At 44.7% G+C, this 26,993-nt stretch overlaps 1 protein-coding gene across 7 annotated transcripts in view; it reads right to left on the bottom strand.

Annotated features, from left to right (window-relative positions):
- Positions 1–26,993, bottom strand: part of CUX1 (cut like homeobox 1) — a 264,972-nt gene that overhangs the window by 13,563 nt on the left and 224,416 nt on the right. For 6 of the 7 annotated variants that reach the window (XM_081843440.1, XM_081843443.1, XM_081843442.1 and 3 more), the window contains 3 exons: positions 24,293–24,481; positions 21,560–21,824; positions 4,648–20,420 (listed from right to left, as the gene is read on the bottom strand). The exons of the other annotated variant lie outside the window; for it this stretch is intronic. In XM_081843440.1, coding sequence (XP_081699566.1) covers positions 19,709–20,420; positions 21,560–21,824; positions 24,293–24,481 — 1,166 coding nt within the window. In that variant the 3' untranslated portion in view covers positions 4,648–19,708. Of the gene's footprint in view, positions 1–4,647; positions 20,421–21,559; positions 21,825–24,292; positions 24,482–26,993 lie in introns of those variants that run through there. 7 annotated transcript variants of the gene reach the window in all.

Here is a 26,993-nt window from a genome sequence, read left to right as displayed (position 1 = left end):
TTTTGGGGCTTACTAAAAACATTTTTGTTTAGACAAAAGCTTACCCAGACATGTAGAATGCTGATGTGTGTTTTTAGTTTATTGCTGATTTTAATTTTTTAAAAATAGTTGCTTTCAACAGTTTTTAACCTGTAATTTTATTGTTTTGTTCTTTTTATAAACTGCTTTGAGGGTTGTTGTTTTTATAAAAAAACAATCAAGTGGTGTATAAATTTTATGAATAGAATAATTAAATAAAACGTGTGGTTTTATGACCCACTTGAGTCTTGTGACTGATATAACTATTTTTAAAACTCAGTTTTAAATTGCCATAACCTGCTCTAGGACCTGCTGGTGAAGTGGAGATAACAACAACAACAACAACAATCACCACCACCAACATCAACCATCAACAGATCAAATAGCCTTCCTTTGGCACCAGCTCTGCCCTCTTTTTGTTGAGATTTTTGACTGGACTGAGTGGAAATGCCTTCACCCTCTGCAACATGGTCATCCTATCTGCAAGTGGTGAAATGGGGGTGAGGGTGGTATTTTTGTGAATTTACCAGCAGCAGTGCTCATGGCAGCTGCCATTCCTTCCCACAGAAGCCCCATAGACTACCCCCCACAAAAGAAACCCTAATAGCTTTAGAGAAAATTTGGCTCAGCTATGATTTTTGACCCCAAGTTAAAGCAGTTTTGTTTTGGGATATCTGAGGCCGAATCTGCTTGTTGCAGAGTCACAGACTGGCTGGAGACAGAGGAATGGTGGGAGGCACAGCTGGGGAACTGGGAAGAAGGCTCAGAGCTGGGGGGCTGGTGGTGGGACGATGATGAGTGGCCAGAGGGAGAAGACTGGAAGGAGGAGGTGTCTGAAGCTGAAGGGGGAAGAGGGTTTAGTGAGCAGGAAGCGTCTGGGGCAGAGACTCAGGGGTAGAAGCGAAGGCCAAGAGGCAGAGGGGAGGCAGGCTGCTGAAGAAGCCAGGGCGTCTCCCCCTCCTGCTGCTACCAGCTTCCCTCTCCTGCTGGCCTCCCAGAGCTTAGAAGAGGGGGGTGATGAGGGCAAAGCAAAGAGAGACAAGACAATGGAGTCTTAGGCTGCTGGAGAAGGACCTGAGGGAGCAGGACCCTTAGAGAGTGGCGGGAAGGCAGGGACCTTCTGTCTTCGCAACTGCCTCATTGGGGCAAGACCTACTGGGAAGAGTTGCTGGGATCACTAGGCCTGCGCTGTTTGGGTTTCTTTGAATAAAGTGTTATCTTCAGACAGAGGGCCTTCTCGGTAGTGGCACCCACCCTGTGGAACGCCCTCCCTTCAGATGTGAAGGAAATAAGCAGCTATCTTATCTTTAAAAGACATCTGAAGGCAGCCCTGTTTAGGGAAGTTTTTAATATTTAATGCTGTATTGTTTTTAACACTCGATTGGGAGCCACCCAGAGCTGCTGGGGAAACTCAGCCAGATGGGCGGGGTATAAATAAAAAATTATTACTATTATTCACTGACATTAGGTGTTTTATTGCTGACCTGTCCCAGACTCCAGCTCCTGACCCACAGTCTGCCCAGTTGTGTTCCCCTTTCCCACCCCCCGTCACTGACTCTGTGTGTGTGCTTTAACTGTTTATTGTATGTGCATCTGTACGTATTTTAAATGCCGGTTATGCTAGTTGCTGATGTGGGGACAGGCACTTCTGTGCATGCTTATTCAGGAGCCCCACCTGTTACATATTCAGTGGGTCCTGGATAAAAGTGCATAGGACTGCAGCCTCATTTCCTCTCCCACCTCCCTCCAAAGGGTCGGACATAATATATCCATTTCTAATCCCCCCCAACTGTCCTCTGAGCAGGTCTAGCCCTCCTTTTTTCTGTCTGCCCCTAGAATAATATAACTTAGGAACATAGGAAGCTGCTTTACGGAGTTGGACCACTAGATCTCAAGCTGGGCCCCCCGCCGAGTTATCCCATGGGGTTCGTAGCTCTCCTCCAACCGGCACTTGAAGGGATTTCATCTGCTGCCCTCCTCTGTCTTAGTGCTGAGGTGATGGCAAGCGCTTGAAAGCAGGGGAGTGCAGCTCAGTGGTTGGGCTTGGCCTTCCCTGCTTTCCTCCTTGGGGCCTTAGCAGAGCCTGGAGGGAACAGAGTCGCTTTTGGGTGTCTCCTTTGCTTGTGGTGTTTTTTATGTGGCACAATACATAGGGATTATTGGTAGGAGGCGGAATACACAGCATGGTGGCTTCTTTTGATTTAAGGCCCATGGCCCATCTGGTCTAACATCCTGATCTCTCAGTGGCCAACCTCCCATTTAAAATTCCTCCCATCAGATGTCAAGGAGATAACTAACTACATAACCTTTAAAAGACACCTGAAGGCACCCCTGTATGGGGAAGGGTTTTTTTATAAAAAAAAGTTTAATGTTTTATTGTTTTAATGTATTTTGGAAGCCGCCAAGAGTGGCTGGGGCAAGTCAGATGGGTGGGGTATTATTATTATTATTAAACCTGTGGGAAACCAGCAAGCAGGATTCAAGCACAAAAGCCCTCTCCCCTCCTGTGGTTTCTGGCAATTCACAAGCACAGCTGCCTCCAACTTCAGAGGATGAGCACAGCCATCAGTAGCCCCCTCCTTCATGAATTTGTCCAATTCTCTTTTAAAGCCATCCAAATTGGAGGCCATCGCTGCCTCCTGAGGGAAGGAGGTCCATGTTTTAACTTTGGTTGCACTTTCTTTTACCCATCTGGAATCTTCTGATGGATTTTAGCCGGCTCTATGCCAAGGACTGTTGGCAGACTTTCTTTTTATTTTATTGCCTTTTTATCATCTACCTTTTTCTTAATGGAGTTCAAGGTGGTTCTCCCTCTCCACAATAAACTTGTGGGCATGGCCTAGTGGGGATTTGAACCCTAGTCTCCTACTCTTAATCACTACTCCAAACTGGTTGTGTTCAGGTTCCTTAGTTTTGGCATTATTGGAAATTACTTCTGGTTCTCTATTGGGACAAATTGTGTGGATGGGGTTGCCTTATTCTTTGGTTATTCCTTTTCCCCTGGTTTAGGTTGTTTTTGTGGGGCTTGGGCTGGGGAAGAGCTTTGGGGGCTGTTTGTTGCTCAGAGTAGAATCAGCTGCTTATGCTCACTGCTTATGCTCGCTAGTTTATAAAATAGAAAATTTTAAGAAATTATAAATAAAATAGAATCAGATGAATTGATATACAAATAGCTTTACTTAAATTTCTGCAAGTAAACTCCACTCAAGTATACAATTGATAGTACTAATTCTATGTGTAGGAATATATTAGTGGCAATTAAAACTTGGATTTCAGTTCTCTTGGGAATGATTTCAATGGCATGCACTTTGAAATAAAACAAACATTGTATTTAGTTTAGTGATTGATTAGCTGGGTTGTTGATCATTGGTTATACTGGGGGGGATAAAGGAATGAATTTATAAATAAATAATTTTTTATCTTTCATACCTTTTTTGATTAATTGGGTTTTCAGTGGGTATACTGAGGAAATAAATGAATTTATATTTATGAATGAATGAATAAATGTATACTTAATACCTTTTGGAATTAATCACTAGGGTGGTTGAATGGTGGTGGGCACACTGGGGAGATGAATTTTTGCTGCCTTCTTTGATTTTTGGCACATTTGCAAATTTATTTGCGGAGGGCAAGGGGAGGGCAAAATGGGATGCGGTACAATATAAGGAAGAGTGGATACGGAAGATACAGACAATAGCAAATATACTGCAGTGGACCCCCCCCCCCAAGAAGGGCAGAGAGATAGAGTTTGTTCAAATGGAAGAAGAGGCTGGAATTTGGGAGCCAGTTTTCTCACACACAGCGCTCTTCCACCAAGTTGTAAACATCTCTTCTGTTGAGTGCAAGAGGCTTTCTCCCAGCGGAGGGGCATCTACGGATCCAACCTGCTATCTTTGTGTGTGTGTGTGTGTGCGCGCACACCAGGTAGGGGGAACCTTCCCCCCACCCAGATGCTGCCGAACTACAACTTCTGTCACCCCAGACCACACTTGCTGGTGCTGATGGGAGTTGTTGTTGTTGTTAATAATAATAAAAAATAATGATTCAATTTGTATACCATCCTATACCTGCAGGTCTCAGGCCGGTTACAACACAAAACCGCAATATAAAAACACAAAATTCATGATAGAAATGTAAACAACCCAATAACCCCCCCATACATTTTAAAAGGGCACTGCATGTCAATCAGCCAAACATCTGGTTAAAAAGGACGCTTTCGCCTGACGCCTGAAGGTGTATAATGAAGGTGCCTTGTGAGCCTCCCTGGGGAGAGCATTCCACAAATGGGGAGCCACTGCAGAAAAGGCCCTGTTCTCGTGTTGCCACCCTCCATACCTCTGGCGGAGGAGGCACACAAAAGAGCTGTAGTTCTGCAACGCTGGGAGAATCAAGTGTTTCCCCACCTACGGAAAAACACAGATTCCACCCCCCCCTTTCTATTTAAAAATGAGCAAATGTGAATGATGGATAGATAGATCTTGCGGTGAAAAGGCTGCCGTCTTCTCACAATAAACACGCCATCGTCACGTCCAACGTATTTAACAACCAGACGAGCGAAAACGGAACCCCTGTCAAAATGTTTGCTGCTTTTGAGTCCAGTCTGCCTGAAGAAAGACAACCTACACGTCGTTATGTTTGTATAAAAGATATTTACTTCAATTATCACACCTAGGGTGCTAGTGAATTATAATAATACATCATGTGAGTTTCGTACAGTGATATTGCTTCTCCATATCATATAGGGACTGTTGTACAGTGCTGAGAACAGAACATTGTATGGCGGGCCCAAGACAGGAAGGAAATGCCGCCCCCCCAACGGAGGGAGGCCCCCCCACTCCGTCACAGCCGGCCATATAAAACTTTTTTTTTCTTTAATAAACTTCTGAACAAGAAATAAAATGTTACAAAAGATGAAATCACAGCAACACAACGTGGGGCTTCTCAAAGCTACTTGTACAAAAAAAAAAAAAGACACTTTTTTTGGTCAATTGGGTCTTTGTGAGGATATTTCATTAAAATCTGTGATTGTGAATATAAGAAATGAGCGTCTAAAAACATCTAAGACTTAGTGCGTTACAGGAAAATAATAATAATAATAATATAATATTTATATATATATATATAAAATACTGCTAAAAATGTCGGACACCACAAGTACACGGGGGTAAAATGGAGCTTATCATCAATTTTTTTTTTAAAAAAAGAAAATATTCTCAGGAAAAAAAATACACCTTTTTTTTTGTTTCGAGTTCATTTTGTGCTGTGTTAGTAGTCAGGGCAAGTCCAAAGGTTAGCCCGATAAAATGGCAAGTAGTTATTGCACAAATGCAAAAAAATAAAAATAAAAACAAAAAATAAAATCTTCAGAGCGCATGACCCGCTGGGAAGGTCTCCTGTGCAAGTCCCCAGGTTTCAATGGGACGTGCACACAAGCCTCTTGAGGCGGATCGTGGCCTTGACTTAAAATTATATATATATATATGTGAAAAGGGACTTCGGGGAAGCAAACAAACAAACAAAAAATTAGGTTGCCATTTACTTTGGATTTAAAACGTCCAAATTCGCACACATGACATTCTCAGAGTGTTGTCCACAGAGCAGAACACACAGTGCCTTTTGGGCAGGGAGGGGTGGGGTGGGGGGAGCGCGGCAGAAAACGGCTTTCGACATTGGAAATGCATAGACTATTTGGAGAAGAAAGAATAACAATTTAAGGGGGGGGGGAAAGAAACACCTTTACCAAAAGCTCATTATTTTAAAAGTAGACCTTCCTTACCCCACCCATCACCAGTCCAAACTAGCGCAAGAAAATAAAATATAAAAAAGGAAGGGGGAAGTGGTTGGGTTTGGCTGGGGGCACGATCCACCAGGACCTCCTCCTTGCTCTCCAGAAGTTTACCAGACATGTTCCCACACGACTCCTGTTCATTTTGATCCTGTGCAGTTGGCTCATGCCCAGAGACCCTTCAAGGGGGCTGCTTGCTCCCAGAGAGGGGATGCACCAATTTGCTTCGGAGACTGAGGAAGGGCAGGGGTGGCATTCAGGGCTAGTCCTACTCAAAGTAGACCCACTGAAGTGAATGGATGTGAGTAACTATCGTTTGGCAAGCTCAAAGGGTCTACTCGGAACAGGACCTAGTTGAAAACAACCCCGGGGCTCCCTGGAATCACCTCACGGGTTTGCTAAATGAGTGGCAAGCCTTCTTCTGCACAGTAACGGGGCTTTTTAAAAACAAAAAAGGCAACTGTCCCCCATTCATTTTCTTTGTTTCTGCATAAGCTGCTGCCTCTCGTATTACCTCCTCAAAGAACAGTTGCACGCCATACCACTCAACTGTGTTCATCATTACAAATGGGCAGAGAAAGAATCCATACCTGTCAACTTTTCCCTTTTCTTGCAAGGAATCCTATTCGGAATAAGGGAATTTCCCTTAAAAAAAGGGAAACGTTGACAGCTATGAAAGAAACCCCCTCAGACCTGGACCAATTAGGCAGGGTGGTGCAACACCACAAAATGTACAATTATTTACTGTCTCCTTGTATTTTGACCACCATCAAGTGAGGGAGGTGGGGGAGTGAGAGAAGAGGAGAAGCAACATTTTGATTTTTGCCTCAGGCTCCAAAACTTATTGGGCCTTTCCGGCCTCTGTGGGTGGGGTCTCCTCATCCCCACTCCCTTACCTGAACAGCCCAGAGAATCAATTTCTAGACAAACCCAAAAGCAGGGTGAGATGCAAGGTTGACAGCTGCATGGCTCACGCCATCCTTAACCCTCGCCTGAAAGTTTTCAAACGGAGCACGTGTATAGTCATATTCCACGCCAAGCTGCTTTTTAGTCTACTTCTGGAGAGTTACTATGGCACATGGGGCCTGGTGCAGAGGCAATGGAAGGAGCAGAAGTTTCCTTTAAACACTCCCCCCTCCAAAAAAACAAAACCACACCCCTAGGGTGAGACGTCACTCACAGCATCACCAAAGTCAACACGCTCCGCGCTGCCAGATGTTAGCATGCGATGGGTATTCTCACATAGCAGAAACAGACCTTGCCATTTTAAATTTGGAAAAGACGCACTCAGGTGAAAGAGGAACCTTGAGGAAAGCAGTCTCTCGGCTGAAAATACTTTGCTAGAAATGGCAATGAACTTTGGGAACAGCAAAAAAATGCCTCTTCACGGACCCATTCCACAGACTCAAGGAGGCTCAGAGAGCTTTGTGCATTTGCTTCTTTCCTTGCCCTCCCCGCCCCAAGCTGTGTCCTTCTAAACTCTCAAAGCGGAAGATCTTTAAATTAAAAACGATTTTATACACATTTACAAAGTATCCAGAATATACAAAGGAATGATATGAGTCTTGGCTGACCACCTGAGGTGCAAGTCAAACCACGCAGCCACTCGCTTCGGGCAGCGTTGCACGCACGAGTCATGTAACTGGGTACACTTGGGACAGATATGTGAGCATGGCCGTTGCAGTTTTATGCAGGAAGCTCTGGAAAGCACTTTGGGAAATAATAATAATAATAATAATCTCATTACATGTAGGAAAGGCTCAATGTTTGTGCGAGTTTTCGGGATAAAACAAAAGATATGATATGCTCGTGGTACAGTTGATTAACAGAACCACTTCACGGATAAGTGCTGCTGCTGATGACTAAAGAGGCAGAAAAGCAGATGTTTTCCATTTGTTTTTAACAAGTCCCAGTTAAACTGGAATGAACTTATTGTTAAGTCCCTTTCCCCAAGAGACTAAGAACGAGATGCTTCAGTGCCTTTAAAGGTTGCATAAGACAGGGCGAGTATCAAAGTGGGTGGGGTGGGATGTTTGAGCCACTAAGTGCCTAGCAGATAACTTGCATGATTGTGTCTATCAGGCAGAATAATAGGATTGCACAGTTGGAAGGGACCCTGAGGGCCATCTAGTCCAACCCCCTGCAAAGTCGTAACTTTGTCTGTCCTGTCATAGCTAGGCTGTGCAAAAGGGCCACCGCAGAAGTACAATTTGGCAGGGGATGTCCACAACACATGTCTGCTCCCCAAATGGAGGCAGAGTTATGTAAAATTGAAATTTGGTAATTACCACTTCAACAGATTGTAGTTACTGGTCTTCAAATCCATTGATGACCAGCTTGGAGGAGTGTTTTGCAGTCACAAACACAAGAGGACAGATGATTACGACGCTTTACCAAAGGAGAACAAGATCGTGGCATGCAAGCAACCACGTGGCAAACCTTTCCTGTGTATCATTGTGCCAAGGAACGAGGCAAATCTATCCACACCTGTAAATGCCTAATAATAATAATTTAAAAAGCGGAGTGCAAAAAATTCTCCCTTGTTGCTTGGTAGGACAATGTCTTACTAAGTGGTTACATTGCAAACTGTGGGACATAACTAGTGCTGGTGCCTGGCTATTTCGCACTGTAGGCAAGGTTATTTTGTGCCATAGGCAACGTAAACTATTTGCATTGCCGTCCCAAAATTAACTTGCAATTTTCAAAAGCAGGTGTCTTGTAGAAATGACATTCTTGAAAGATTATCAGAAATTTTAAGATATCACATAAACTAATCTGTATAAAACTGTGCTCCTCAAAGGTCAGTACTGTGTCCCTCTGAGTAGTTGGCCTAATGAGAGTACCAGCCTTTTTGTAACCACTTGGTAAACGGTCATATACTCAGTGTTCCTAATACGGTGCCACAATTCCACCTGAAATTTCACCAATTATGGATGCCACAATTCCATCAAAGAGGCCACTGCCAGACACTTCAAAGACAGAGGAGCTCCTATTTGCTAACTTAACACATTCCATACAGGTTAGCTCCCTGCAAACAAAGTATTTCTTATTGCACAAAGATTTAATGCATGCTATTAAGTGCTTTAGAAAATTAGTGCCCCAACAACCCAGATTTCTGCATTTTTCTTAATGGATCCTGAATAGATAGGTATTCTCTGATATGTGCTGAAATCCAAATCTGTATAATCTAGACTGAGAATGTGTAAGAGTTATGCTTGTTAAATTGTTAAAAACTGGGGGTGGGGTGGGGTAATATAATAAAAAAGGAAAGGAAAGGAAATCCAAATCACTGGTTAATTTCAGATTAGAAGAAGCTCACAAATGCAAGTTTGTGAAAGATGTAAATGACAGCAGAATTTAGGACTTTGGACAAAGGAAGCAAACTGCAAAGCAAAACACAAACTTTCATCTAAATCTCCTAAATAAAACTCAATATATCTGAGAATTATAAAACAGTGTGTGTGAATAACCATTGCCCTTCTCTAGTAAACTTGGTTACTTAAATATAGCAAACAACTTTAAAAATGGGAAATACACAACCCTAATTTATTTTTTGAGGGGGCACGCTCTTATTTTTCTCCATCATAATAGACCACGGAACGAAGTGCATGATGATGATTTGCTTTCTTAAAGCCATGAATTTTAAAGCTTATCTCAGCCCTACTGGAATCGAGGAGACACCTTGAACAGCTTGCTGTATGCAGGCTCCGTATTTTGTAAGACCATGCTTGCCTCCACCTTCCAAATCTCTGGAGAGCAGAAACTCACAGGAGATTCCCTCTTTGTTCAGCAAGATGTCCAGCATGGACTCCTCATGTGCACAATTCCAACAGAGGGGCATCCATACACACACACACACACACACACACACACACACACACACACACACACATTTTGTGTATGTGAAGCTGTCTCCCTCACCGAAGAGACCAGGGGAGCTGGTTCAAGCATGACTTGTGTGTGCGCCCCAGTGCACAATGAATCCCTTGCAGGCATGAGTACTTGGTGTGTGCAACTGTGAGGAATAACTGGATCAGGGTGATGGGGTGTTAAAATGATGGGGGAAAGACTGCTATCCTGCACACAGGTGATGCATGCACAGCTACAAGCAGCATGGTGACATGCTAAGGCAGGGAGGGAAAGGTCAGCTTCAACAACTGAGGCCTTAAAATATGCAACCTTTTCCCCTTTGTGGTTACAAACCCTGCATGGCTGCTGGTTATTGCAGAAGGAATCAGCACCCTAAGCGTTCCAGTGTCCGTTGGTGACATTTTAAAGCTTGGCCTCCTGTCCGTGCTCTGACATTATCCCGTTGGATGCTGCCAATGCCAGAGGTACAGACGTCCTACATACATAGTAACTTCTGCAGAATATACTTCGAAAACCAAACCCCATAATGCTTATTCCGCACGTGTGGCTACAAAGACAATGGGTAAGCAGGCAAATGCATTTGAATCTTCACTGCATCATTGCTAATGCAGCAAAATTTAACTGCAAGCTTTAACGATTATGTTATTGAACAGTACAATCCTATGCAAGTCTACTCATAAGTAAACCATGCTGACTTGAACAGGGCTTTCTACCAGGTAAATGCAGCTTAAGGCAGATTTCATTGGAAGCAAGGCTCACTAGACATGTTTGGCTGAACAACAGTAGCAACTTTCTGAAGGTAAGAGCTGTTTAATAGTGGAAGACTGAAGGTGTTGGATTCCTTGGAAGTTTTTAAGCAGAGATTGGGTGGCCACCTGTCATGGATGCTTTAGTTGAGATTCCTGCATACAGGGGGTTGGACAAAATGACCCTCGGGACCCCTTTTAACTCTATGATACTATGATTTCTGAGTAAGCATGCACAGCACTAAAAGGGTTTTGTTCTGATATTAGTGGCAGCTTTCGTTTAATTGTGTTATCTCCAAAAAGCACCTGTAACATGCAAATTGATGTAACTGATTAAAAAGGCAGGTGGTTAATCTAGCATATGGGTATGGGACCAGTGGCCATGCAGATGTTCTTGGACTCCAGCTGATATCCGCCCCAGGTAGCATGGGCAGTGGTGATGGGAGTTGAGAGTCCAGCACTATCTCGCAGGCTCCCCACCTCTGATAGCCCTAGAAATTGCAGAGTGACTGCAAAGGACAAGGTACCTTAAAAGATGGTGCCACAAGTGGCTGGCAGGCGGCAGGCAACTTCACATGCTCATATAAGAAAATGCATGCCACCACGCTGCAAATTAAAGGTGCCCCCAAGCACTTGTGTTTATTTCAGCAGTTTCATAACAGAGTGGAAAATGAAGATGGGCAGTCCTGACAGGAAGTGGGCTGGCCGTTATCAAATATATATGCCCTGTTCTTCACAACTATATCCAGATTTTGCTATGCACAGGTTATGCAAAAGCCTCTCTTGTTTGATAAAAAGCACTGCATGTTTTCAAGCCATTGAAGATTCTTATTCAGGCGGTGTGCCCAAGAAGTGGAACAGTTTGTGCATTGACCAGGTCTAACTGCTGGCCATTCAAGGCTGTTCAAAGACCTACATTTTGGGCAAGTTGTGTTGATCCCAGCCATGTTCATCTGGAATTGTTTGAGGAAGTAGGTTGTATAATGAATCTGTTTCTTAAAAGGTAAGTAAATGGATGAACCCTGCAAGAATGACACGAGTTAGGAAACTCATTCTACATGCACTCAGAAATGATCCATGCAACTAAATACATTATGTTTTCACCAGAGTAACAAGGATAGCAAACTAATTAATAGGTTTAAGTAAATGAATATTTTTGAATTTAACCAATTAATTTCCAATTAAAACAGGATGTCTTGAGTATTTTGGTAATGACTGTTGACTAAAGAAAGACACGCTATTGCTTCGAAAACTATTTGAAGCGTATGTGCTCCTGCTGCTGGCTTCCATGCATGCTTATCAAGGGCCTTTGTGGAAATCTTCATACATAAATGAGAGATGCCCTTGAGCACATGGAGCCCTCATGTATGGGACTCCCAATATCCTGTTCCTTGCAGTTGTGAAGACTATGAACTGCATGGTACTCAGAGAGTTTGTAGCAGATCCAGGAGTACAGGTTTCCCTTCAAGGACTAAAAAATTGATATTTTTGTGTGGGGTGTGTGTGTGTGTCTAGTTTTTAAATGAATTAAACTAATTAATTTCTTCCATTATGAAACTTATTACTTCAACAATTTTAGCCCTAGGTGCTAGCCACTTTTAAGTGTGCTTGTGCAATACTTTTCTAAGATGCAAAGGTCCACAATTAATCTTTACAGTGGGCTGCAATGTCACTTGTTGGGCTCACAGAGAGCCTTGGGATTTTTTTTCAGTGGAATGCTAGACTATGCATTCAGATCCCAAGTCACGAAAAGAAGTGACTCATTGGACCAGACTGGAAGCACCCTATGTATTTCTGCTCAGAAGCCGGCACTCCTGGGTCCAGTGGGACTCACTCCCAGCCTCTGGGCATATAGGATTATATAGACCTGGGAGTGGAGTTTACTTAACTGGCAGCCTCCATTAGAGAAAGGACAAGAAAGGAAAGCAAACATGCAATGATGAGCATGTCACCCCTTCCGAGGCTGACATTTGCGCAGAGGGATTGCTTAACGTGCCATGGAAAGCAATAACACCTCAGAAAACGGAAGCAAACATGTAAGGTGGCAACTAAAATATTTAGCATTCTGCGTATGATGGAAGGAATTTTGGTTTCACTACAAATGGTGGCAAAACGCTACTAGATCAATGCACCAGCAAGTTAATTGCATTAAAAAGTCCCAACTGAGTTATAAAGAACCTAATTTCTTTAAAAGTCCCAACAACTGGGTGTGGGGCTTAAAAACTTCACCCCACTAATTTATTTCAACGGATTGTTTCCACGCGATATAATTAAGTGCTTACTGGTGCCTGAAACATAAGGCACCAGCAATCTGCTAGTCCTGTGGAGGGAATAGAGGTAGCTTTGTCCATTGGTGTTAGGCTCCTCCTCCTCCTCTCATAACTAACCTTGGAGATAGAAGACCTCCTGGATGTACCCCATAGGAAGTTCTAGTCCACAGGAGACCGACTAGGAGAGCTGTTCTCCTGGTACAGGCCTGGCCAGTGTTCACAATGCAGCTGGCCTGGGGCACATTTAGCACTATCCAGCATACAAGGGGTTGGATGCATAGAACTGTGAGCAGGAGGAGGGAGAGTAGCTAGCGCTGGTCCACAAACCTGTTCTGACTGTTTAAGCAAGTGCTGTGATAGTGTCCACAGCGGTTCCTGAGTCCCTTGCTTGTGTGCAAAGCTGGTTCTGCACTGCTTTGCCTTTCTTGCTCCAGGAATCATTCTTTGAGCTGGGGGCACCTACAGGGCATGACACCCATCAGATTCAACCCAGTATGGTTGGCAGTGGCACCTAGCACCCTCCCACCCTAAGGAGCCTCCCTCACTGTCTTCAAGGTTATATAACCATGAATAGGATGAGGAGGCCAAATGATAGGTCCTAATAAAAAGAATAAAAGCATGCATTGCTGATGTTGACAATTTCTTGCATTTGCTCAGAAAGTATCTGAATTCAAGGTGATTCTGCTCCAGGCAGAGCCTCACACAATCCAATACATTTCTTGGAAAGCAAGGGAGTAGAGTACAGAAATATTTTAGTTCTCAGCAGCGGTGTGGCACCAGCTAACCGGCTTCAACAGGTTTCCAAGGGCATCTAAGTGGTCATGGAGGTGTCTTAAGGGATATCATCAAGGAGGTGTGAACACCATTCCACCAGCCATCACTCCCTAGTGCTCAGAAAGGTTCTCAACTGCAGCCCAAGACTCTGAAACAAAACAACTTCCATGGGTCCTTTCTAAGGAGTTCCCCAACTCTGAACTGCCAGAGTACTGGGGGCTTTTGAAATGGAGCATGAGAGACAGAACTGCTGAGTGTCCTCTGACTGCTGCAATGCTAGTAGAGAATACATTTAAAAAAGAAGCAGCTAAGTATTGTGCTAATATTTTTTTCTTTTTCTTTATCTGATTTGATTAACACTGAAGCTGAGAGTGAGATTTCTTTGCTGTTAGAAAGGAGCGGGGGAATGCTTTTAAATCGCAAGGGCATCTATTGCTTATTTTTTGAAGCATATTATTCTCTCAACAGCCACACACACAAAAGATAGGAGTGCAACTCTAAGGACCACCTTTCTTATGTTGGAGCTCCTTCGATCTAAAGGTAGGGAGTGGCTTTTAACGAAAATGTATAGTCCTCTGGGAGGTTTACTCACTTCTTTTATAGAGACTGATTCTCTATGAAATTGAATATCAATATACGTATCAAGACTTTGAGATTAGACCACTGAAGAAGCCCGGAAAACTACCTTGGGAGTGTGCTACCTGCCTACCTGCAAGTTAGCTTGATCTTTCAGGTCTGCAGGTTAGTGCTCCTCCTCTGAGATAAATTTACTTGCAAGTCAGTGTCAGCATGCTTTGGAAACGTGGGTCAATACGACAGTTGACAAATAGTGTAAAGGGCTCTGGGTGCGGAATCCGTCCCCCTTTGGTGCTGTGATTAAAGCTACAGTCCAATGCACACTTCCTTGGGAGCAAGTCCAGGCCCGGCTCAATACATTGTGTGGTGTGGGAAGGACAAGGTGGTGCACCTCCCAACCTTTCCAAGCACAGAAGTTTTGCCCAGTCAGCTGCATCTTTCTTCAACACTGGCAATGGGGCGGCACCCTCTCATAGAATCATAGAGTTGGAAGGAGGCAGCTTTGGAGACACAGGTCAGGTTGCATGGTAGACAAAACTTGCTGCTGCTGCTCTCCATCTCCCAGCTTCCGCTGCCCAAGGTAGTTGCCACACTCTGTCTAATGGTAGGGCCGGCTCTGGGCCAAGTCACACTGATGTCAGCAGCACTTACTTTTGATAAAGCATTCATAGGATCAGCTCATTTCCACAAACTCAGAACCTAAAGCTGCTCTGCCCTCTCTCACCGGGACTGCTAAGTGCTCCACCACATGCATGTTATTAAAAGTTGTCTAGGCACACAGGGGAGTCGCTTGTGGGAATGAACAGAGAATTTGGAAGCCAATGCTTTTTGCAGAAGTAGAGCTGTGAAGAATTTCATGAGGCCAGTTATAGACAGCTCTATTTCTCCAAAAAGCATTTGCAAAGAGGGCTTCATTTGGCCTTTCCCCCCCTACAGGGGTGAGAAAAAAATACATTTTTTCAGAAAAACAGCACCTGAAAAAGCCTTCCTTTTAGGTGAATTTCACCCACTTGGAAATAAAGGGCCATGAAGGCAGTGGTGGGTCTTCATTCTCCCTGCTGGACGCCTTCTAGGACTGTACAATGCCTTGTTGGCAAACTGGAATTATTCTCAGTAGTGCGAGTGTGGCTTACTAAGTAGCATGAGCTGCTGTCTTCACCTTTGGGGCATTGCACAATAATCCATGCAATGCCAGACGAATCGTGTCAACGATTCTGGATGGGCTCTGGGCATGGCCTTAGTTCATGTGGGGCATTAGCCAAGGCTGCAGACTTGCATGAATAGTGCTGCCTTTTCAAGGAAACTTGCCTGCTATAATTGGTATTCTCAACGTAGATTCCCCCAAGGGCAGGGTTTTCTGTAGCACAGGTTGGAAATGTGCTTCCTCACTGAGCTATGGCCCTTCTGTTAAAATTCTCTAGAATATTTTCCCATGGTTTTTTTTTTTGGGGGGGGGGGGCTGGCAGGGTACTACTGCATGGTAGGAGGCTTCAGCCATAAAAAAACATTGCCAGGAGTTTGCTGTAAAAGAAAGTATTGGGGAAAGCGCCTATGCATGAGGTGCTGTACAATACAGAACTACACTTGCTGAAATGTGACCTCTTAATGTAGTTTTTCACCACCGTAACTAACAACTGCTGGTTTGTAATCCTTTGCGTTGCAATGAACTTGCCAGCCAGGAGCGGGGCCGTTATGCTAGATTTCCCAAGACTGAAAACCGGATTGCAAATGGCACACCTCGCCAGGATCCAAATCCAACCAAGCCTAGTTGAGAACTAATTGGAAAAGCCAGCCAAAACCTTCTTCCCAATGACACAAGAATCAGATTTTGGATGGAGAAGGCCTTGCACAGATGATTCTGTGAGTCCATGCCAGCCTTTCCCTTCAAAGCCAAAACAGAAATGATGGAAGGAACCAAAATGACAATACAGTGCCAAATATATACTGAAATCTCAAGCGCTTTCCTGCTTCAAATTTGCAGCTACTGGCAGAGCGGCAACATCTTCTTTGATTTGGCCTAAGAGTGCTTCAGTTCTGTGAATAAGGGTCCCTGCAATGAACCACCTGCCCTAAAGCAAGCTTTGCTTCTAGATTTTACACGAGACAGATCTGCTTGGGCCTAGGGAGGAAAAAAGGAAAGAGAAGGTTACACAATATTTACGATATGCTCCACAGGCACCAGGGTGGGGAGGGGAGGAGAAGCACAGCACATGAAAGACAACCAGAATTCTGTTATTTCAAGGCACTTCAATATTGCTTATCAGGATGGGTGGCAGAACTCTGACTGCTCGGCTAGGGCATGCTCTAAACCACACAAGTAACAACGTTATGGGATGCAGGTTTACATGGGGAGACATCAAATCATGGGGCCCTGACGGCGGCAAGCATCCTCATATCTATCTGGGAGGGGAGGAAACATCAGAACGAGAGATCTATTGCTGTAAGAAAAGATACAAACATCTGAAGGCAAGAACTGATTCCTTCATCGACTCAGACGCTTGGCCCTGATAAAAGTGAAGATGGGTAAGCTGACAGGAAGATTTGAAAAAGAGAGGCAGATCCTGTTTGGAGAAGCAAGTGGAGAATTCTCATGGCAGATACTGAGCAACCCCTTAGTCACGAGTCCCACTCTGATATGCTCACGCAAAATTCCATGCATATGTTAAGAGCTGCTGTACCACGGCCTTCATGTATGTGCCAAGAGCAGAAGGTTTATCTGCTAGGAAAGGGTGATTATGCCTACGTCAAGAATCACCAGCGCTTATTTACTTCTCCAGATTTTCTTCTGGAACAGCTGGGCTTTCTCTGCTGCCCAGATTCTCGTATCAGCCACAATTTTTGCAAATACGTCTCCTCAGATCATCATGGAACAAACCAAGAGCTGTCGGTGGACCTCAAGCTCCAACATTCAGACCCTCAAAACAGTTATGAAATTATAAAATTAACAGCAAGAAGTGGTCAAAGCAAGCCTGCCTTGCAGCCTCCTAGAGCCTTCGTCCTGGGCCATGAAAAGGCATTTTTTTCTTTTAAAGCTACCAAACATTTAAATTTGTGAAGATCTGAACTAAGTGCTGCTGTCAATCCTTGTAAAGAGACTGCAAAATACACAATTGCCTTTAAAAAAAAAAAAAAAAACACATGCAAGGAAGGTGGTTTCACGTCTTGTAGCCCCTCCCCCCATATCAATTACTAATGAACTTCAAGCATGTTGAGGTGTAATGTTGGGAACACATTTTTAAAACTCAGAATACCTTTCCCCCTGCCCCCCTCCCCATATCACAAAGAAAAAAATATCAATTAGAACTTAAGAAGCAATGAATGCACCATTAAAGTGTCATCAAAAGATGTTGACCTAAGACAAAGTTTTCCATGATACACAATACGGACCCCAAAAAATGAAAGAAAAGAAAAGAAAAAGTCTGTCAATAATATACAGTATGACAACTACATCTTGTAAATTATACCCAATACTGCCGGCAGTCTATCCCTCTAAAGAATATTTGCCCCCTTTCATCCCTAACAATCAGATAATAAAATACAGCACCTATAAATAAGCAAAAATAATATATATATACCGAAATCGTTCTATCGTTAGTTTTAAAGATATGGCAATAAAGGAGTCTAAATCAGCAAACTTGTAGAAGCCGTAACTGATAAAACAGCTTATTGAAAAAAGGTGGCAGTAATGCACTCTATGCGTGCAAGAAGTACGTAAGAAAATACAGACGTATAAAATTGCACACACACTCACGCACACACTCGGCTTTCCACACGGCTCTATGCTCACGCATATACACATAGACAACAGGAGGCGTCAGAGACAATTTGGAAATTTGATTTTGTACTTTGATCAGCCTTGCAGCTTTTGCAAAACAAAGTGGAAGAGCTGACAATTGCGATGGGCGCCATGCTTCTGCGCATGTTTTGGTTAGGTGTTCCGTGGTTTATGTTGCGATTACCGAATGCCACGGGCTCCTCCTGCAAGCCTTTCCTCTTTTTGTTAATGAGGACACCCCCCGCCATAAAAGGATGGTGATAATAATAATAATGATAATCCCACAACTGAAACTTAAGAGAGAAATCAGTGCTTGCTGTGGGACCACAGCCAGTGATTAACCAATTAGTTAAGGGTGCTGAAAGGTCCTTTTCTATCTTAGTGGGATGTGAGAACAAGAAAGTGCCCAGTGACTGATCTCACTGCCTGCCATCAAGACAGCTCACTGTCAGTCAGGAGTGGGGAACCCATCGCCCTTCAGATGTTGCTGGACTCCGACTCCCATCAGCCCCAGCTGGCATGGTCAATGGACAAGGTTGGTGGGAGTTGTAGTCAAACATCAACTCAGGGGCCACAGGCTCCCCACTCATGTTCTAAGTGCTTCTCACTGCAAGATGCACCTCCACTCTTCCCAAAGTGGTATCAGCCAAACGCTTCCATCCTTCTAGTCAACACCACCACCCTGCCATGTCCTACGTATAACGTAGGCTCATTATGACACCCACCTGTCTGCAACCAAGTGAGCTAATTTCTTTCAAAAGCTGGTGGTTCTTTTCCCATAGGGCACAAATGACTAATGTAGGCATGTGTGACTAGGCAGGCTGAAGACTTGTAACTGATTTGCAAGGCTGGCATGACGCAATTCAAACTGATCCGATCAAGTACCCATTCCAAGCTGTCTCCCACACCTCCTAGAAATGAGGTCTGATCTGCGTGCTCTGTGGTTAGAGGTTAAAAAGCAGATTATAAAATACCTAGATTTCAGATTTTTTTTTCCAGATTTCTTCCTTTTTCTGTCCTGATTTGGCCTAAAATGGAGTGTATTAAACAAATCCCAGCCCATAAAGAGACCAGAATTGGTTAAAGCTATGAAACGATGTGCACTACAAGTCAATTTTCTATTCCACTTTACAAGAAAAACACTGAAGTCAGCTACCACAAATTAAGATATTTTCCTGATGTGACTTTTCTCTTTTGTTTAAAAAATACGAGGAGTAAATGTGTATTTTTTTTTAAATCCCAAGTTTTAAACAATATTCTTTTCTTGAAAATATTTAGGAATTCAAACTAGTGTGTTTAGAGTCGGGTTGACTGTGCAATCTCTTAGTGGCAACTGAACAGCTACAAAAAACCTTTTTTTTCTTTTTCTCAAAAAATCTCCCCTTCCATCTTTTTTCGGTTTTCCTGCTTAAAGAAGATAATAGTGTATTGTTATCGCTCTGTTTAGCCATTAGATGGCGGATAAAAAGCCCCCCTTTTAAATATGTGGGTTTAATTTTTTTTCTTCTTCTTGTTTGTATATAATTTTTTTTTTTTTAGTTTTAAAGCCCACACCAAAGAGGAGGGCAGAAGGCAAAAGCTGTATGAGTTTTTTTTTCTTCCCCAGAAACTGTGGAAAATCACTTTAGGGCAATTAATAGAAACACTTCGGGGTACAAAAAGCTCGACTACACATTTTCAGTTTTCGTCCTTGAAAACACAAACATAAAACTGGGCTGAAACGCTCCTTTCGTTTTCTATATGCACCTTGGCCTATGGCATTTTTGCCCCGTGGCCTGCAGGGCTGTAAGTGCGGGACACAATTAAAACCAGAAGAGGTCCAAGTGTTTTTTTTTTGTGTGTGTGTTTTTTGTGTTTCACTTCCCCAGCTCCTCAGAGTTGGGTGAGCTTAATCTCAAAACTCCCACTCCACGGGCTCCTCTCGACTTGCGGCCTTCTCTAGGCGGTGGATTATGCTGTTCAAATTCGCTGCCTTCTTTTTCCTCAAGGTGTTGTCCCGCGTGTTCTTCGAGCAAACCGCCTCGGAGAAGCCGAACAGGGTCTGGAGGGAGTTGGTGGCTGGCGTGGAGCTGGTACTTGGCACAATGGGAATTTTCTCCACACGTTCCCCTGCGGCCTTGCAGGAGCTCTCCCCTGTAAGGAGCGAGGTGGAGGCAGCTGAGGTAGAGGCATCCTCTTCTGGAGCAGAGTTTGGCGTCGTCTCCAGAGTTTCTCCTGAATGTAGGGAGCCCGGCGGAGAACTCGGACGCGGCGCTCGGAGCCTCCCCTCGTCGTCAGTGTCGTCCAGGCTCTCCGCCCCCAAGTGGAATGTCTCCGTTTTCTCCAAAGATCCGGCGTCTCGCAGTGCCTCTTCCCCTGCATCGAAAGCTGACGCTGCTCGCCCTCCCTGAGACTTTGTGGTTGTGTTGCTGCTGTACTCGTCGGCTTCCAGGCGGCTTCCCGGCTTCCCGTCGGGCGGGCCCTCCGTGTCCACCCCATCACAACTGTCTCCTTCGGAGCTGTGAACTGCCCGGCTGCTTCTGGCCGAAGGAGAGTCGCTGGACCCAGCCTGGCTCTGGCCTCCCGCTTGGATCTCTTCGATAAAGAGCTCTCGGCGAATGCGAGACCTGGGCGGGGAGAGAGAAAGTGTAGGCGAGAGGGGAAGACGGTGTAAGACAGTCACTGATATGTCAGTAATGTAAGTTCAGGTGATAATGATAATGATAATGATGATAATACTACTACTACTGCTACTACTACTACTACTACTACTACAGTGGTACCTCAGGTTAAGAACTTAATTCGTTCTGGAGATCTGTTCTTAACATGAAACTGTTCTTAACCTGAAGCACCACTTTAGCTAATGGGGCCACTCGCTGCCGCTGCACGATTTCTGTTCTCATCCTGAAGCAAAGTTCTTAACCTGAGGTACTATTTCTGGTCTGTAACCTGAAGCGTCTGTAACCCGAGGTACCACTGTAATAATAATTTATTATTCATACCCCGCCCATCTGACTGGGCTTCCCCAGCCACTCTGGGCAGCTCCCAACAGAATATTAAAAATATAACAAAACATCAAATATTAAAAACTTCCCTGAACAGGGCTGCCTTCAGATGCCTTCTAAAAGTCAGGTAGTGGTTTATTTCCTTGACATCTGATGGGAGCCACTACCGAGAAGGCCCTCTGCGTGGTTCCCTGTAACCTCACTTCTCGCAGGGAGGGAACCACCAGAAGGCCCTCGGCGCTGGACCTCAGTGTCTGGACAGAACGATGGGGGTGGAGACGCTCCTTCATGAATACAGGGCTGAGACCACTTAGGCCTTTAAAAGGTCAGCACCAACACTTTGAATTGTGCTCAGAAATGTACTGGGAGCCAATGTAGGTCTTGATACAACACTAATTATCTTTATAACATTTCCCACTCCTCAAGCAACTAAGAATTCAAGAAGAGCCTGGTGGATCAGGCCAATGGCCCATCTAGTCCAGCATCCTGTTCTCACAGTGGCCAACCTGATGCCCCCAAGGGAACCCCCCAAGCAGAAGCCAAGCACAAGCACTCTTGCAAACAGGAGGACGTGAGCCACACCCCCGGAACGTGTGCCAGCCACGCCCCCACCTGCTCCCTGCCCTCTGGTGCCGGAGCATGAAGCTCTGCCACTGTGGGGCACATTTCATAATTGGGATGCCATTTCTGAGAAGACCCTCTGGTGCAGTCACAGACCCCCAAGCTTCACTCAGTGACAGAACAATCAACTATCACTTTACCTGTAATTGTGGAACCAATTAATGACGGTGCTGGTCTTCAAGTTGAGCTGTGTGGCAAGCTCCTCAATGGTTTTTGGTGATGGGTATGGCTTTTGCTGATAGGCTCGCTTCAGAGCTTCTTTCTCTTCTGGGGCCAACACGACTCGCGGCTTCTTTAGCTGATGCTGCGGCTGTGGACTGGCCCCCTGGCTGTAATCGATGCCCGCCGAAGAAGACTCTGAAGGCTGGCTGTCGCTGACCGAGCTGTGCCTTCGCTTCATGTACGCTGAAAGACAAAAAGGAAACCACAGGGATCATTTCAGGCACAAAGCCATGGAACTGGGAGAGCTGGCATGTATGAAAGGATGGACTGGTAAGCATATGGCAGTGTGGGTGCAGTGGTTAGAGTGCTAGGCTAGGACCTGGGGAGCCAGGGTTCAAATCTCCACTCAGCCATAGCGCACACTGGGCGACCTTGGGCCAGCCACCGTCTTTCAGCCTAACATACCTCACTGGGTTGAAATGGACTGAAACTGGAGTGGGGTTGGGGCAGAGAACCATGTATGACACTTTGAGCTCCTTGGAGGAAAAGTGGGATATAAATGTATTATTAACCATCATAAACCAAAGCCAGGATCAGATTGGCAGAGCTCATGGCCACTCTTGCCCTGGCTCTACCCATTTTTGAGATTAAAATGGTGGGCACTTGGGGCCTCTGGGTGGCACTGCCCTTTGCTTTGTAGCATGTGCCAATTGGCAACATTGCCCTCGACTGCCTGTCTGCCAGCCAGGGAATGAAGAGAGAAAGGGAGGAGGCAACAGAAATCACAGCTATATTTATTAAATTACTAAGTAACAACAGTGGGACGCGGGTGGCGCTGTGGGTTAAACCACAGAGCCTAGGACTTGCCGATCAGAAGGTTGGCGGTTTGAATCCCTGCGATGGGGTGAGCTCCCGTTGCTCGGTCCCTGCTCCTGCCAACCTAGCAGTTCGAAAGCACGTCAAAGTGCAAGTAGATAAATAGGTACCGCTCTGGTGGGAAGGTAAACAGCGTTTCCGTGCGCTGCTTTGGTTCGCCAGAAGCGGCTTAGTCATGCTGGCCACATGACCCGGAAGCTTTACGTCAGCTCCCTCGGCCAATAAAGTGAGATGAGCACCGCAACTCCAGAGTCGGTTACGACTGGACCTAATGGTCAGGGGTCCGTTTACCTTTAAGTAACAACAACATGTGCAGTGCTTCACGTATATTTTCTCATAATCTTTACAGAAATGCAGCAAGTATTGATATCTCTACTTTGGAGGTAGGTGTGTTGAGGTTTTGCCCCCAGGTCACCTGGTGAGTTCTTGGCAGAGGTACAATTTTGCACCTTATACCTTAGGATTCATAGATCCTTTGCTACACCAGTTTTCAATTTATGCTTAAGGGATGTCAGGTTGCAGACTTGCCCCAGAGCTCCGTAGATCTGGTGTCAGTAAGGGTTGACAGCTAGATGGAGCAATGGTCCTAATGTGGTGTAAGGTAACTCATTATAGCCATTTTACAGATGGGTACAGTTGGCAATGCAGCCTGTCCGTGTTGAGTCTCCCACCTGCTCAATAACCTGTACTGTAGGTTATTCCAAGGGTAGCTAATGCGGTACCCTTCAGATGCTGTGGACCACACTGTCTACCCCAGGCTTATTTTCAAGTCCCGGTGTTTACGGCAAAGGTAAGACATGAACCAGGGGCTTTGTGTCCAATCTCTAAGCCAGTGGGGTAAATAAATTGTATGCTAATCTTTTGGTAAGTCAGGATAAGCATTCCCAACTAATGATTTAGTTTTTTTTTGGGGGGGGGAGCAGACAGGAGCTGAGGAGGGCCTGGTTCAGAATGAATCTCCCCCACTGAATGAAAATTTAAATAGGGGTGGCGGGGAATTAGGTACTGTGAGTGTGCCTGGGCACAGAATAGCAGAGAGGCCAAAGCACTGCAGGTCGAAACAGAAGTGCCAAAAACACTTGAAAAGCTTTTGGCAATGTGCCTCACCAAAGACTCCTAAGGAAGCTTAGAAGTTAAGGAGTAAGAAGAGAGGTTCTCTTGTGGATCAGGGGCTCATTTAAGTTGCAGGAAGCAAAAAGTAGGAATAAATGGACAGTTCTCTTGAATACAGTGGTACCTTGGGTTACATATGCTTCAGGCTACAGACTCCGCTAACCCAGAAATAGTACCTCAGGTTAAGAACTTTGCTTCAGGATGAGAACAGAAATCGCGTGGTGGTGGCGTGGCGGCAGCAGGAGGCCCCATTAGCTAAAGTGGTGCTTCAGGTTAAGAACAGTTTCAGGTTAAGAACGGACCTCCAGAATGAATTAAATACTTAACCCAAGGTACCACTGTATTATGTAGAAGCAGACCCCGCCCCCCAGGATTGGTATTTTAACTTGTTCATAAATGATCTAGAGTTAGGATTTAAGTGTTCAGGTGGCCAAGTCTGCTGATGATACTAGATTGTTCAGGGTCATTTTAAAAAATAGATTTTGTAAGAGTTCCAAAAGGACCTCTCCAAACTTTGTGAATGGATGGTAAAATGGAAAGTGCAATTCAATGTAAACAAGTATTAAAATAATTGATGCATGTCAGGGCAATAATTTCACAAATATAGTCATGGAGTCTGTACTGGTGGTGATAATTGTGCCTCATCCGTCATTGCAAGTTCAGACCCCAAGAGCATGTAAGGTAAGAAAGATGGGCATAGCTGCAGGTGTGATGGAAATTACCTTTTTTTTCCATGCGTTTCATGTCCATCAACTTCTCCACGTTGTTGGGGTCGTTGAGCCATAGCTGCATGCGAACAAACGGCTCCCGGCCCTTCAAGCTCAGCTTGTGCCAGGGCTTGGGACGTGCCAGCAGATCTGAGACTGAACCTTGTGTTAGCCCCAGGATTGTCTCCCCAAACAGACGCTGACCTGCAAAGAAGCCAAACATCAAGTTGTATTTGTGCCATGGAGAGAGAAGACAATGCGATAGGAGAAGGCAAACACAGACACACACATACATGAAAGCAAAAGGGGCCCAATGTCATTAAGGAACAGAACACCATGCCAGTTAAGCCGTTTGGGCTTCTCCTAAAAAGAGAAGTGGCACAGGACCACCTTTAGGGAGGTGCAGGCAGTTTGTAGGGGGAATCCGCAACTCCTTCAACCCACCGAAAGCTGTTCTACAATTTTAAAAAATCCCAACTGAACCATGTCACATTGAAGGTGGGAGCTGGCCACATTTTATATTCCACGTAGAATTCCTGGAATTTACTGAGCCAGCACATCAGGGTGTAGCCTGCAATAAATGTCTTGCCCTGGTGTGCTTGTTTTCTACATTAAGGGAGTGTTCTTTCTGACTCCCATGTCATGATACAGAAAGAATAATTTGTTTTTGTCAGAGCCTCTGCTTTTGACTCATTTCAGATTGATTCGGTTCTTGAACACATAAAATAAAAGCCAGAGGATCCAATGACTTCACCACCAAACTTGGTGATGCCTGAAATCCTTTCTGATAATCTTCTCCGTATTGTTCCAATTTTGGTAGATGTGCTGCCGAAGCGAGCATGCCTCAAATCCTTTCTGCCCTTAGGATTCTCAGTCTGGGTGCATTTGAACTTCTGCCCACTGATTGAACACCTGACACTCCTGAGAATAATGGGCTGGCATACAGATAACATGTACAGGCCTAATTTTTACTTAATGCTAAGCCAAACTATAGCTTAGTGAGATCGAGCAAGCATGTAGTTACTCTACGGAGAGCTAAGCTGTAGTTTGGCTAAGAGTTCAGTGTGTGTGAACGCAAGTTCATGGTTTGCCTTGATCTGAACAGCTATGGGCTGCAAACAAGGTGTGTCCTTGGTTTATTGCTAGTGGCTTGTTTGGGGAAGGCAGACCATAGGCCTGAGTTCACATACAATGCCAGGCCAAACCATGGCAGTGCAGCAACAGGAGAACTAAGACAGTTTGGTCTAGTGTTTTGTATGAACCAAGACAATGTTATTTTTGGTATTATTATTATTTATCACTTATATAGTGCTCTTCAGGGTAGCTCAGTTGGTACAGCATGAAACTCTTAATCTTGGGGTCGTGGGTTCGAGTCCCATGTTGGGCAGAAGATTCCTGTATTGCAAGGGGTTGGACTAGATGACACTTGTGGTACCTCCAGATCTACAATTCTATGATTCTATGTACATGGTGCTTTTTAATCAACCTTAGTTACATGAATGCATGTCTTCTCCCCATGCTTTCCCCATCTGCATCCCTACATGGCTATGGAAGTCTGATAATGACATTTCTTTTTTCTGCTCACGCATCTCCATGATTGCATATGCGAAAGTGTGTCGGGGTCAGGACAAAGGGTACCAAAATCCATATCTGGGGTGCTTAAAACTTAGAGTATTGTGAGCAGCTCTGAGGACTCCTATCAAAAAGTAGTATAGAAATCCACTGAATGGCCAGGCTCCAAATATTTAGACCTTGCCTGGGCAAGTGAGAGGTTTAATACTGCCTGCCAATTGGAGGGGTTGATCTTATTTCTTTCTACACCTGAACTCTGAGGCCTGAGCTGTGGCAGTCCCCATAAACTCTAAATAGCTAAGACACAGCCTCACAGGCATGAGCTTCCTGCTTCAAACTCCAGGGTATCTGAATAAAATGTTATTCAAAAGAGCTACATCCAAACAAAACTTCCAAGGCCACAAGCGGATGTAAAAGAACAACCAAATTTTCACGAGTTTCTAATTAATCTGGGTGGTCTTGGCTTCCCCTTCAAAGCTACCGGGTTTCGGTTTTCAGCTGGGAAAATTAAAGGATTGATTCCCCTGGCTGGGAACACTTCCCACTGTTTAAGGTGAGGACCCTACAATGGAGATAATGGAAACAGGGAGCAGAAGCAGATTGAAACGATTTCCGCCCCGTGTTTCCATCACTGGCTCCTGCCACTCAGAGAACAGCAGATGCTCAAACTGTACTGCAGCTGGACTCCATAACAGCTCCATTCCATTAAGCTAATCGAAACCATTCAATCAATGACCCTAGTGATGCTCACCTTGGAGCCTTCCAAAGAATCTGCTAATAATTTCTCTTGCAAGTGTTTTTAAACTCTTAGTGCAGGTGGACTTCTGCTACTGGCCATGTGGAATTTAGTATGCATCTTCCTTTAGGAAAGATTCCTAGTGAACAGTTCTCCCTTATAACCCTGCTTTAAGCTCAAGGCTTAGCTCCAATGCCTGGGAACAATGGCAACCACCTCTGCCCTTTTGGCAACATGCTAATTATACAGGCTCTTCATTTCATAATTACTGGGATGCTTCCATCTACCCTTGTTGGTGATCCCAGGCAAGAGTCTCGAAAGCGGACAGAGATTACAAGGCACAGCAGAGATAGAAGCACCTCCTCTTCAATTGCCCATCCCATCCCATAGATGTAATTTGTGCAGCAA

This window comes from Podarcis erhardii (genome assembly GCF_964252035.2).
Source record: "Podarcis erhardii genome assembly, chromosome: 16".
Lineage (NCBI taxonomy): Eukaryota > Metazoa > Chordata > Lepidosauria > Squamata > Lacertidae > Podarcis > Podarcis erhardii.
The sequence above is the reverse complement of the archived record's forward strand: the minus strand, read 5'-3'. Positions and strand labels throughout refer to the sequence as shown.